We start from the raw sequence: 12,643 nt of genomic DNA, 5'->3' as shown, positions 1-12,643 counted from the left end.
AGTCCCACCTTACACATAACTCTGTTTCCATAGCAACTAAAACAAACAAAAACCTGACTCAGGTTGTTTGACATCATCATGCCACCAATGTTCTCATCTATGATGTCATAAAGGTTCAAAAGATTATTATCATAATTTGGAATACAAGAATTTTCAGTTTGCCCTTCAGCTGCCTTTGGATCCACGTACAGAGAATTTCACACGCTTAAACTTAAAAATGATGCTAACAATCGGTTGGGGCCTGGGCTACTTAGCCTCTAAAGGAATGGAGAAACTTCTTGGTCATCATAAAGAAGAAGTTGCCGAAGACCGCGAAGAAAATATCAGGTGGAGATATTTGGGTTTGAGGAGTTAATTCCAGAGGACCAAAGCCACGCGGACGTTTCCGCCAACATCGCCAGTGGCATTTCAGGTGTCGTGACAAGATTGACAAGTTTCACCCCTGAAGATGCCGTGGCTTTGGAGACCATCTGTGCAATGAATTGGGACACTTGCTCTGAGGACACAGATGAAGAAAAAGATGACATGGACGCTTCCACCAACCGTGTCAGTGCCGCTTCAGGGGTATTGACACCTTTACCTGATTTTACCCTGAAGACACCGTGGCTTTTGCCACCAGATGTGAACTGGACTTAGAAACATGCCCTGAGGACGCAGATGAAGACCAAAGTGACATGGACGCTTCTGCCAACCTTGTTAGTGGCACTTCGGGTGTCTTGACAAGTTTGGAAACTTTTAGTGATGAAGCTCCTGTGGCTTTGGAAAACATCTGTGGACTCCACTTGGAAACGTGTCCAGGGGACGCAGACACTGATGTCTGTACAAGTGTCGATGTTCCCTTGACGAAATGGACCTGGCCGTTGAAACGAGCTGTGACGGCCAGGAAGATGCGATAAATTTAGAACCAGTCTATGAGGATCCATTGGTAGAAGAGGCGTCTTCTGTGATGGAAACTCAGAAGACGGAGTTCAGAATTCGCAGACCATTTGATGGCATGGACGCTGCAGATACGGACGTCGCCTCAAAGGAAATCCCTTCTTCTGACACAGCTGCTGATAATGTTGTGGCACATTTTGAAGAAGTTTCTGAGCCTTCTTCAGAAAAACCATCTTCTTCAGAATTCTCACAGAAGATGACATTGAATTCTTCAAAAATTATTACAGGAGGTGGTTTCCTCTAGGAGATCATCCATCCGGGGATATTTAAATTTGGAGAATTACGTGCCACCTTTAGAGAGAATTTCTGAGTGTTCAACTCAGAAGAATGGATTCTGAAGAAAGCTCAGAACATGTTCAAATTGAGCCACAACATCATGAAAGCAATGATGTTGAAGAAGTGGATGTTTCCTTGAGGAAGTCCCTTCTGAAAGCAGAAATGCCGGACATTTAAGATCACGTGTTTCCAAGTGGCTTCGTGAGCAAGGCAGTAGGTTGGCTAATCTCCTACCAAGGAGAAAAGCCAGCAAGTAGCAGTTCACATTGGGCACATTTGTGGAGCTGTTGGAGGGGTGCTGGAGAGTGTCCCTCCAAGAGACTTCCTTGTTCTGCTGGGGGATTTCAACACTCGCATGGGCACTCACAGTGAGACCTGGAGGCTTGTGGTTGAGAGGATCGGCCACCCTGATCTAAACCCGAGTAGTGTACTGTTATGTGACTTCTGTGCTCGTCATGGACTGTCCATAATGTACACCTTGTTCAAGCATACAGGTGTCCATATGTGCTCATAGCACAAGGACACCATGGCCACAGTTCTATGGTAGACATTGTTGTTTCCCATCTGATCTGTGGCTGTATGTCTTGGACTCTTGGGTGAAGACAGGCAGAGCTGTCCACTGACCACTCCCTGGTTGGTATCCTCCCAATCATCAGTCAACTTCCAGTCAAACCAGAGAGGCCCAAAAGTGTTGTGAGGATCCTGGCAGAGTCATCTGTGAAACAGAGCTTCAAATTTCACCTCTGGAAGAACTTTGAACACATTTTGGAGAAAGTGGATAGAACATCGCCCCAACTCCATTGTCAATGCGGCTTATCGGAGATGTGGCCACAAGATTTTCTGTGCCTGTTTTGGGGACACCCTAAAATCAGCTCGTAGGCACCAGAAGGGAGGGATGCTCTCAAACCAAAGATAGAGAACTGTCAGGTCTTTTTGGACCGACTCTCTGGTAGCAGCTAATGGATACTGGCAGTCCAAATAGCATGCAGCTTGGTGGTCGCTAAGGGAGAAACTCGGGTGTAGAGGAAGTTCCCAGAGCCCATGGAGAATGACTTGGACAGATCATCATAAATTGCGGTTTGTAGGTCATGAGGTTGACATAGTGGACCCATGACAAATACACCAAGTCCAGGCGCACAGAGCGAGAAGACTGCGGCGACGGAGGCGAGAAGACTGCGGCGGACGGAGGCGAGAAGACTGCGGGGGACAGAGGCAAAAAGACTGCGGGGGATGGACGGAGGCGAGAAGACTGCGGCGGACAGAGGCGAAAAGACTGCGGCGGACAGAGGCGAGAAGACTGCAGCTAGAAACTGCGGCGAGAAGACTGCGGCGGACGGAGACGAGAAGACTGCGGCGGCAGGAGGCGAGGAGACTGCGGCGGACGAGGGAGAAGACTGCAGCGGACGGGGAGAAGACTGCGGCGGACGGAGACGAGGAGACTGCGGGACGGAGGAGACTGCGGGAGAGCGAGGACTGCGGCGGCGGAGCGAGGAGACTGCGGCGGAGGAGAGAGACTGCGGCGGACGGAGGAGAGGAGACTGCGGCGGACGGAGACGAGGAGACTGCGGCGGACGGAGACGAGGAGACTGCGGCGGCAGGAGGCGAGGAGACTGCGCAGGAGGCGAGGAGACTGCGGGACGAGACGAGAAGACTGCGCGGATGGACGAAGACTGCGCGGACGGAGACGAGAAGACGCACGGACGGGAGAGGAGACTGCGGCGGACGGAGACGAGATACTGCGGCGGACGGAGGCGAGGAGACTGCGGCGGACGGAGGCGAGAAGACTGCGGCGGACGGAGGCGAGGAGACTGCGGCGGACGGAGGCGAGGAGACTGCGGCGGACGGAGGCGAGAAGACTGCGGCGGACGGGGACGAGGAGACTGCGGCGGACGGAAACGAGGAGACTGCGGCGGACGGAGACGAGGAGACTGCGGCGGACGGAGACGAGGAGACTGCGGCGGACGGAGACGAGAAGACAGACCAGAGACAGTCAAACTGCTTGGAAACCATGAGATACTGAGGCTGGCAGAATGGCTGGGGATGGTGATGGAGAATTTGTAAAAAATAAAATAAATATATAAAGAATAATATATTTCTTATCAAAATATGTATTTATGCTTTTATTTCTTGTCAAAAAATATATACACACACAACATAATAAAGATAAATACATAACTAAAATAATAAAATATAAAGAATAATATATTTCTTATCAAATATGTATTTATGCTTTTATTTCTTATCAAAAATATATGTATAACACACAACATAATAAAAGATAAATATATAAATAAACAATATATATCCGACATGTATAAATGAAATTATATATATATATATATATATATAATATATATATATATATATATATATATATATATATATATATATATATAACGTGAAAGACTAATCTTTTACGCGTCATCCATAGCCGCGTTACCTTAGTGAAACATATAAATGTAGGCATTAATTTCGTGCTATGATCCACAGCAAATGGATCTGTATTCTCCAAGCTACGCAGACTCGTTGCCATAGCAACTGACAACAATGCCACTTCAGTTTTAGGATTTAACACCAAAAAACATTCAAGAATTTTTCACACAGAACAGAACATTTAGTTTGTTGTTGTATGTTTTAGGCTTCATGTTTTATTAATAAATAATTGCTGTGGTGGATTAGCTACCGCTTCTACTTTACTGAATTATTTAAACATTAACTGTAGCCCACAAAACGCACATTTAAATAAAAAAAACTAAACTAAAACATCTTATTGCTGTCTTACCTTTACGTGTCAATGAAATCCATGCACCGCTAATTCTGCACAGGAATATCCGTTCATCCAAAGCCAAGTTTATCCTCGGCATCTTTTCTACTCCGTTTGAGAATCAAACTGTCTGGAAGTAAAACTTTCAGCTCCGGTGTTGGTTTTCCTTTAGTTATTATCTCCTGCTTCAATTAAAAATCCACTTTAGAAAACTGTTTAAGTTTAGAAATGTAGTCTTTCATGTTGACGTCGGAAGAGAGAAGAAAACAAATATATCGCTGTACTTTACTTATTTACTGTGTGGCTAGCTCCATGGCTAGCTCACCGTGTCTTACTCTGCAGTTGTGCAGTCACTATATCTGGGAACATGAGCGCCCCCAGCGGTGAGGCAAGAGAACTGCCTGCCTCACCTCCAGTCTGTTCTCTGCCGTTTCTTATCGCTCCTCCGCACACAAAACACGATACACACGCAGTTGGTAACAAAAAACACTGTACATTATTTACATAAGCGAAATTATGGAAAATCAGTCCATATATTAAATGTTTATTAGCCATTTTATTGCCGGCGTACAGACAGGATGAACATGCTGTCATTTAATGGCAGCCAGTGCAGTTAGCCAGAGGTTGCGCAATCCCAGGTGAGGCTCAGCTCGCTGCTGCCTCACCGGCTTCGCTTCTGAGCATTTGAATGGGAAAATGCGAAAATCCAGCGATTTTGAAGAAAAAGTAGTCAAAATTGGTTAAGCTAAGTAAAAAATAGATACTTTATAGTACAAAACAACAGGGTGAAAATAGAAATATAAATGATTTTATATTATTTTTCCATGATGACAGGTGAGGCTCTGCCTCACTTGCCTCCCCTGACCGCACGTCACTGGTTGGTTGGTTGGTTGGTTGGTTGGTTGGTAGGTAGGTAGGTAGGTAGGTAGGTAGGTAGGTAGGTAGGTAGGTAGGTAGGTAGGTAGGTAGGTAGGTAGGTAGGTATGCATGTATGCATGTATGTACACTGCTCAAAAAAATAAAGGGAACATTTAAACAACTCAATATAACTCCAAGTAAATCAAACTTCAGTGAAATCAAACTGTCCACTTAGGAAGCAACTTCACTTGCCTCCCCTGACCGCATGTCACTGGTATGTATGTATGTATGTATGTATGTATGTATGTATGTATGTATGTATGTATGTATGTATGTATGCATGTATGCATGTATGCATGCATGCATGCATGCATGCATGCATGCATGGCCCTCATTCTTCTATTTCTTATTAAAACATTTATTTTTGCTCTTATTTCTTCTTATGTCAGTTTTGGTCCTCCATACGCCTGACCCAACAGATTTAGCTGATGGACCATCACTGTTTGGGTCTTGCCTTGTGGCTCTATGCCTAATTTTTCCGTACACTTCCCATAAACTTAAATCTTTATCTCTGTGTGTGAGCTTTTATCTACAAACTCATGTGCTAAATGCTGTGTGTCCAGTATTTCTTCTCTGATTCTCGCAAACTTCTGGTTTTGTCTTCGAAGTTCACAAACGCTATTTAACGGAAGCTAGTGCTAACGGGTTAGCTAGCCTCCATTCAAATATCTACCCTTAAAATACTACGACTACATGTTCTATAACCTAAACTAATGTATTTGTTTTCATCTTATTCTCTACCGTCATCGTTACATTTCGTTTCTGTATGTTTCTTGTTTTTAAGGGGGAAAAAAAAGGAAAAACGTGAAGTCAGGAAACGGAAGTGACGCTCAAACAGTTTTCACCCACTTCAAAGTAAGAGCATGATATGACCGTGTAATTACTGGCAGATTTCTTAACATGCGACAACCAAAATTCAAGATGTTGAACTTTATTCAAATGAAAGTTTACTAAACAGTCAGTTTAGAATTTATCCAGAAATATTAATTTAGGGGAAACTATTAAGTGTGCTGAACGCTAGCTAAAGTTTTTGCTAAAAGTTAGCATCCACTTAGCATTTTTTATATCCTGAATTAAACACCATTTCTAGTTATTACTAGGCTGCATTTCTAAAACTGTTTCAGCTTTTCTTGTCCTCTTGTAAGTAATGAAGAGCAACACCAGACTTGTTTGCTTTTTTCTTTATTTTTTTGCAGCTTTTTCTTCGTATTTTTCTTTTTTTCCCCTTTTTTCTTGCTTTTGGCACTACATACTGACACGTTAGGTTGTTTTAAAAACAAACATCTATTCAAAGCCTTCATCTTTCAGCAAGCAAAGTATGAATACAGCTAGTAAAAATAAAGGTTTACAATTTATCCTCCTTTACACATAAAATAAAAACACTTTTTTTTTAACCCCCTCAAAAACGGGGGCATTAAAATATTTAACATTTGTATCACAAATCAATGTAATGAGACCCAAAAAGTAAAACATAAAAACTGTACAAAAATGATAAAATTCATTTTTTTCTTCTTCTTAAAATTGTCCATGTGATCAGTTGATGCAAAGAGTACATGATTTTGCTCTGTTACTGACCAAGAACTCTAATTAAAATCATTTCTTCTGCTGGATGTAATTCATGTTGACTGGATGCCGAACATGAGGAACCAGTGGGAAGTTCGGATTGGGATGCACCACAGAACCTTTAAAACAGGAGAACAGAATCAGTAAAACAGCTCATTTCCCCTGCAGACCATTGAGCTCCTGGAATCCCGTGGTCCGACCTGGAGCCAGGAAGGTTTTCCCGGGCTGGAAGTCGCCGCCGCCGCCCTGCTGGATGAAGTTCTGCGGCATCCGGTAGGGCCAGGAGGGAGACAGGCTGAACTGGGGCGGTTTGTTGTGCTCCCACAGCCGCGAGCCCTGGCTCACACCTTCAAACTGGACCTGGTGGCCCGGTTCTGTGACGAAAAATATTAAAACAAATGTTTTTATTTCTCAGACATTCCTGTAATCTTCTGAAGTGAACATCTGGATAATTCAGGAATGAAAGGAACCACTTTGTGTTCCTTTGATGCTTGTTTTACGTACTACACTGCAAAAAATCAAACTCTTACTCAGCATTTTTATCTAGTTTCTGGTGCAAATATCTTAGTACCGTTTAAATAAGACAAAACTAACTTGCGCATTATTTTTAGCAAGATGTGGAAACTTGTTTTAAGTAAATAATTCCTTAATATTGATGAAAAAGTTCTAGTTCCACTGGCAAATTACTTCACTTATGGGAAAAATGTTAGAGAAGCTGTAAAACAAAGATCAACCTTTGCTGGTGTGAACATAACGGATTAGCATGAAGCTGCAGCTGAGTCAGCAAACAGGAAGTACCTGACGTCACCACCGTGCCGTTTCCCATCAGCGCCCCCGGCTGCGCCATGTGGTTGTGCCACTGTCCGTCCCGACCCGGCGCCATGCCCATCTGCCGCCCCGCTGCCGGCTGGGCGAAGATGATGCTCGGGTCGTTCAGGTTCACGGAGCCGCCGCCGCCGCCCGTTCCCATGGGGCTGCCGTTCCCCGACACGCAGGGCAAAGGTCAGGCCGGGCGGCGACAGGCCGCCGGCGGAGGCCGAGGCGAGGACGGGGCCGTGGATGGGCCAGGAGGAAGAGGCGATGTGGGACTGGTGGGAGGGCAGCAGCCCCAGGGCGCCGAGCGCGGCGGGGTGGAACTGGCCCGGGTGGGAGGAGGGGAAGCTGAAGAGGGACAGCGGGATCTGGGGGGGGCCGACGCAGCCGGGTTTACTGTGGGACGTCTGGGGGGAGCCGGAGGACAGCGGGGAGCCGTGGGGGACGGCGGCGGGCTGCGGGGAGTAGGGCGGAGTCTGACGACTGTCCGACTGAAAGAACCGGAGCAGAGAGCCGTGATGCATAAACGATAACCGTAAACACTAATGTGACGGAGCGTCAGGGCATCTCTAAGTTTGAAAAGCCAAATATTTTTCCAAAAAAAAAGTTACAATTTCCTGAGTATCAACAGTCTAATCTTCTAAATTTAGGTTTTTAATTATGCATTTTATTACAAACCTTGAAAAACAAATTCAAGCTGAAGCATTTTTCAGGATGTGAAGCAAACGGACCGAGCGGTTTGAACTCACACATTCAGAAGGTTGTCTGGTTCTTCCCGGAGAGTCGGCCGCCGCCGCCGCCGGGATGGGGATGGACTGGGAGTTCACCACGCTGCGCACCATCAGAGGAGCTGCAGCGAAACGCAGAAACAACAGCTTTTCATTCATGTCCAGCCCTGCAGCTCCATCACAGCTGTCAGCTGTATCAGGAAGAGGCCCACAGCATCACAGATACCACACCGTACCCGACAGTTTGGAACTTTTATGTCACAGATTGTTTTTCCACTTGATAATTTGGTAGATTCAGTTCGATTTTGGACCAAAGTTGTAACATTTGTTACGTTTCCAGCTGCTGTGGTTCTCAAACGCTCTGAAAAACCTGTTCCCCTCCTGGCCTGTGGGGGCGCTGCACCAAAATCTCTGAAGACGCTGAGCGCAGCTTCCTTCTTCAGAAAATGTAAACTAAAATGGAGGCGTCAGATTTTAGTTTTTGGCTTAAAACCATCAGTCATTTCTCCCACCAGTGAGTTTCGGTTGTTTTTACCCAGGATGGAAGAATTTGGAAGCCATTTTTCATTAATATCTATAAAATGAGTTGGTTGACACCAAATTGGCCTGATTGACCTTTTGACCTCTAGCTTTCACAAAACAAAGCAGCAGAAAGGAGCTGCTGGACCTGGGGAGTGTTTTTACTGACGCACGGCCCTCTGCTTACTGGGGGCGGCGGCGTTCCTCTGCTTGAGGTGGCGGTACTCGGGACAGTCCCGCCGGACGTGTCCCATGTCCCCGCACTGGAAGCAGCGTCTGTCCTTCGGCTCCCGCTCGTCCTCCTTGTTGTCCTCGTCCTTCTCGTTTTCCTTCTTCTTCACCCTGAAGGACAAAACAAGAAGACAAATAAAAACCTGCAGCGTGTGAAAAGCTTTTCACCAAATGACTGTTTCACTGCGAGAAAGACTTTTAGTTCTCACTTTACTTTTGGTTTGATTCAACTAATTTATTCCCAGAATAAGAACAGGGTTTGGGTCACTTTCTTTCAAAGTGTTTGCTTTAAAAGTTGAGTTTAATCAATTAGAAAAAGCTGATTTTGGTGCATTAAAGTCAAAAAGAGAAAGAAAACAAACAGAAAAAATAACGTCTGAGTTTGAAACGTCAGGAATTTGAGAAAAAAAATGTTTTTTAATTATTGGAGCTTGTAAAATTGAACATTTTTGACTTTTGTAAATTTTCCTGAGTTTCAACTTTTCAATCTAATAAATTTCCAAGAAACTTTTCTGAGATTTTTTGGCACAAAATTAACTTGCAAGTAACTTCAGGTAGAAACAGAGGCTTGTTTCAATCCATCTTCAGATTATTTTTCCCAAGTTGTAAGTGAAATAATTTCAAAAATTAATTTTGTGTTACTCCCATCGTAATGTTTGCACTAGAAATTGATCAGGAACACTTTGTGTTTTTGCAGTGCATCTGCATCAAGCACCAACTCTAAACGGATCAGATTTGTGTCATTCTTGAATTGCAGTCGGACCACAGAAAAATCAGTCCAAGAGCCACAAATGGCCCCCAGACCACACTTTGAAAACCAGTTAAATCATAAAGTTGTTCCTCCTGCTGCCTTCAGCGTAAAGGACAAGCTGTCAGAGGACGACCTGCGTCTCTTCGGGCAGTCCTTCATGTAATGTCCGATCTTCCCGCAGATCCGGCAGCAGCGGTCGTTGGGCGCCAGCTCGCCGTCGGTCAGCACCTTCGAGTCGAAGAAGTATTCCTGCAGAGGAAGGCGGCGCAGATTTAACCCCCCCGGTTCATCAGGACGCCTGGGAGGGAAAGCGTGGAGGAACGTACCACTTCGGTGCCGGGGATGGGAATGAACGGCGTTCCGAACAGCTTCCGCCCGTTGATGAACGCCTTCATGATGAAGTTCGTCACTGAGGGGTGGAAAAAAAATCCATCCGGCTTAAAATCTGAAGATGCTAAGCTAACTAAATCTGTGCAGAACTAGTATTAATAATAAAAAACATCTGATGAATCTGAATTGTTCAAATCAAACTGTTTGGAAATGGACGAGGGGTTCCTCAGGGCTCAGTCCTCAGCCCACTGTCATTCTACTGGCACAAATAAAATCCAAACCAAACTCCAAATGCAGAAACGCTGAATAAAACACTGAACTTTGATACTTTTTGATAACTAGAATCAATTCCATGCTGAATCGAACTGAAATAATTTTTGTTTAAAGCTTTTCTAGCATCGTTTTGTACGCGGTGATAAACTTGGCTCTGGCCTCCGCTGTAATAAAGACGATACAACAGAAAATATAAACGGATAATACATAAAAACTAGTTAGATGTGAAAAATATATTCAGTCAAAAAAAAGAACAGACTGGAAACATTGAAGCTGCAAAGTGTAACTTTCATAAAAGTATGTTTTTAAATATTTGCCCCATCTGTGAAAAGAAAAAAACAGATTTTTCTGTGAACTGGATTCATTTAACATATTTGCTTCATTCGGTGAGATAAATCTTTAGTTTTTACTCATCAAACTGCATCTGCTGGTTCAGCTCTGGTTTCATTTGACCTCTAAAGTATCTCAGATGATGTACGGCTGATGAAGTGCAGATTTAATAAACGTGAGTTTTGCTTTTCAGACTTACTTTTACGCGACACTCCAGCACCGAGATTATGATTCAAGTCAAACGGATCTGGGAACAGAAAACATGTTAAAAGTTAATCGAACCGCCGGCGGAGCTCAGCAGCAGGTGAAAGCAAAGTGGCCCGGTCACCTTCGATGGCGATGCATTTGCTGGTCCACTGCTTCTCGAACGTGGTGAGGCGTTTGTGCTGCCGGATGCTGATGACGTGCTCCTTGAAGTCGAACTCTTCGGTGTAGAAGCGAAGCAGGCCGAGCCACAGCTCCCCCACCGACTCGGTGTTGGGCTGCCGGTCGGCCAGCCGCTGACGCTGCGCGACAAGAACAAGGCTGAGAAACCTGCCGTCGTGTAAACGTGTCACACCAGCCGATAATTATTGACGAGTTTATTTGTTGTAAATATCTGAAATTAAATATTGAAATATCTGTCTTTCCCCTTTCATCCAGTTTTCACTTTATGCTGTTTTTCTTATTTTTAAGCAGTTACAAGCGACAGTGAGGAAACTTGAAACTGCTGCTGTGCAAGTTACCCAGCAGGCCGTTGCTAGGCAACCGGATTCAGAGGGGAACTTCAAACTGCTTTTTACCCAGCCGGCCGTTGCTAGGCAACCGGATTCAGAGGGGAACTCCAAACTGCTTTTTACCCAGCAGGCCGTTGCTAGGCAACCAGAGTTGGTACATTCAGGTACATTCAGGAGCAGCAGGATCAGCTGCTGCTGCTCCTGCTGCTCCTGAATGTACCTGGAGTTTATAAAATAAAAAAAATTCCCTTCTCACCCTCCTCGGGTGGTCTGTTTCATCCTCTGAGCTCGGGTCCTCTACCAGAGGCCTGGGAGCTTGAGGGTTCTGCGCAGTATCTTGGCTGTGCCTAGAACTGCACATTTCTGGACTGAGATGTCTGATGTTGTTCCTGGGATCTGTTGTAGCCACTGCTCCAGTTTGGGGGTGACTGCCCCGAGGGCCCCGATTACCACAGGCACCACTGTGGTCTTCACCTTCCAGGTCTTTTCCAGTTCCTCCCTGAGGCCCTGGTACTTCTCCAATTTCTCATGCTCCTTTTTCCTGATGTTGTAATCACTTGGTATTGCTACATCCACCACAACGGCTTTCCTCTGTTCTTTATCCACCACCACAATGTCCGGTTGGTTCGCCATTACCATCTTGTCTGTCTGGATCTGGAAGTCCCACAGGATCTTAGCTCGGTCATTCTCCACCACTTTTGGGGTGTTCCCCACTTTGATCTCGGGGCTTCCAGTCCATATTCTGCACAGATGTTCCTGTACACTATGCCTGCCACTTGGTTATGTCGTTCCATGTACGATTTCCCTGCCAGCATCTTGCACCCTGCTATTATGTGCTGGACTGTCTCAGGGGCCTCCTTGCACAACCTACACCTTGGGTCTTCTCTGGTGTGGTAGATCTGAGCCTCTATTGCTCTGGTGTTTAGGGCCTGTTCCTGGGCGGCCAGGATGAGAGCCTCTGTGCTGTCCTTGAGTCCAGCTTTCTCCAGCCATTGGTAGGTTTTCCTGACATCAGCCACTTCAGTTATTTGTCGGTGGTACATCCCATGTAGGGGCTTGTCCTCCCATGATGGTACTTCCAGCACCTTGTCTTCTGTTCCCCATTGCCTGAGACATTCGCTGAGCACATCGTCCGTTGAGGCTTTGTCCTTGATGTATTTATGGATCTTGGATGTTTCATCCTGGACAGTGGCTCTCACACTCACTAGTCCTCTGCCTCCTTCCTTACGGCTCGTGTACAGTCTCAGGGTGCTGGATTTGGGGTGGAATCCTCCATGCATGGTTAGTAGCTTCCTAGTCTTAACATCCGTGGCCTTCATCTCTTCCATTGGCCAGCTAATTATTCCGGCAGGGTATCTGATTACTGGTAAGGCATAGCTGTTTATTGCACGGATCTTGTTCTTGCCATTGAGCTGGCTTCTCAGGACTTGCCTTATTCGTTGGAGGTATTTGGCTGTGGCTCCTTTCCTTGTGACCTCATTGAGGTTGCCATTTG

General features: G+C 45.4%; 1 protein-coding gene and 2 long non-coding RNA genes across 3 annotated transcripts; 1 reads left to right on the top strand and 2 right to left on the bottom strand.

Annotated features, from left to right (window-relative positions):
* The first annotated feature begins 5,662 nt into the window (after positions 1-5,662).
* On the top strand, positions 5,663-6,871 carry LOC145551439 (uncharacterized). The gene is made up of 2 exons (XR_014087280.1): positions 5,663-5,749; positions 6,626-6,871. It is a non-coding gene; the product is annotated as an uncharacterized LOC145551439 (long non-coding RNA).
* LOC145551438 (uncharacterized) lies at positions 6,061-6,795 on the bottom strand. Its single transcript, XR_014087279.1, has 2 exons — positions 6,658-6,795; positions 6,061-6,576 (listed from the first exon to the last, which is right to left on the bottom strand). It is a non-coding gene; the product is annotated as an uncharacterized LOC145551438 (long non-coding RNA).
* Positions 6,872-7,215: 344 nt separating the features above from the next.
* Positions 7,216-10,980, bottom strand: LOC145551341 (terminal uridylyltransferase 4-like; the record flags this gene model as incomplete). The annotated part of the gene is made up of 7 exons (XM_081605836.1): positions 7,216-7,761; positions 8,020-8,120; positions 8,705-8,859; positions 9,633-9,748; positions 9,826-9,908; positions 10,632-10,679; positions 10,761-10,980. Coding segments are annotated over 7 exons (1,269 nt in total), but the record flags the coding sequence as incomplete, so codon positions are not given.
* Positions 10,981-12,643: the final 1,663 nt, after the last annotated feature.

Source organism: Poecilia reticulata, chromosome 4, assembly GCF_904066995.2.
Source record: "Poecilia reticulata chromosome 4, P_reticulata-male-v2, whole genome shotgun sequence".
Classification (NCBI taxonomy): domain Eukaryota; kingdom Metazoa; phylum Chordata; class Actinopteri; order Cyprinodontiformes; family Poeciliidae; genus Poecilia; species Poecilia reticulata.
This window is presented reverse-complemented; position numbering and strand designations above follow the sequence as displayed.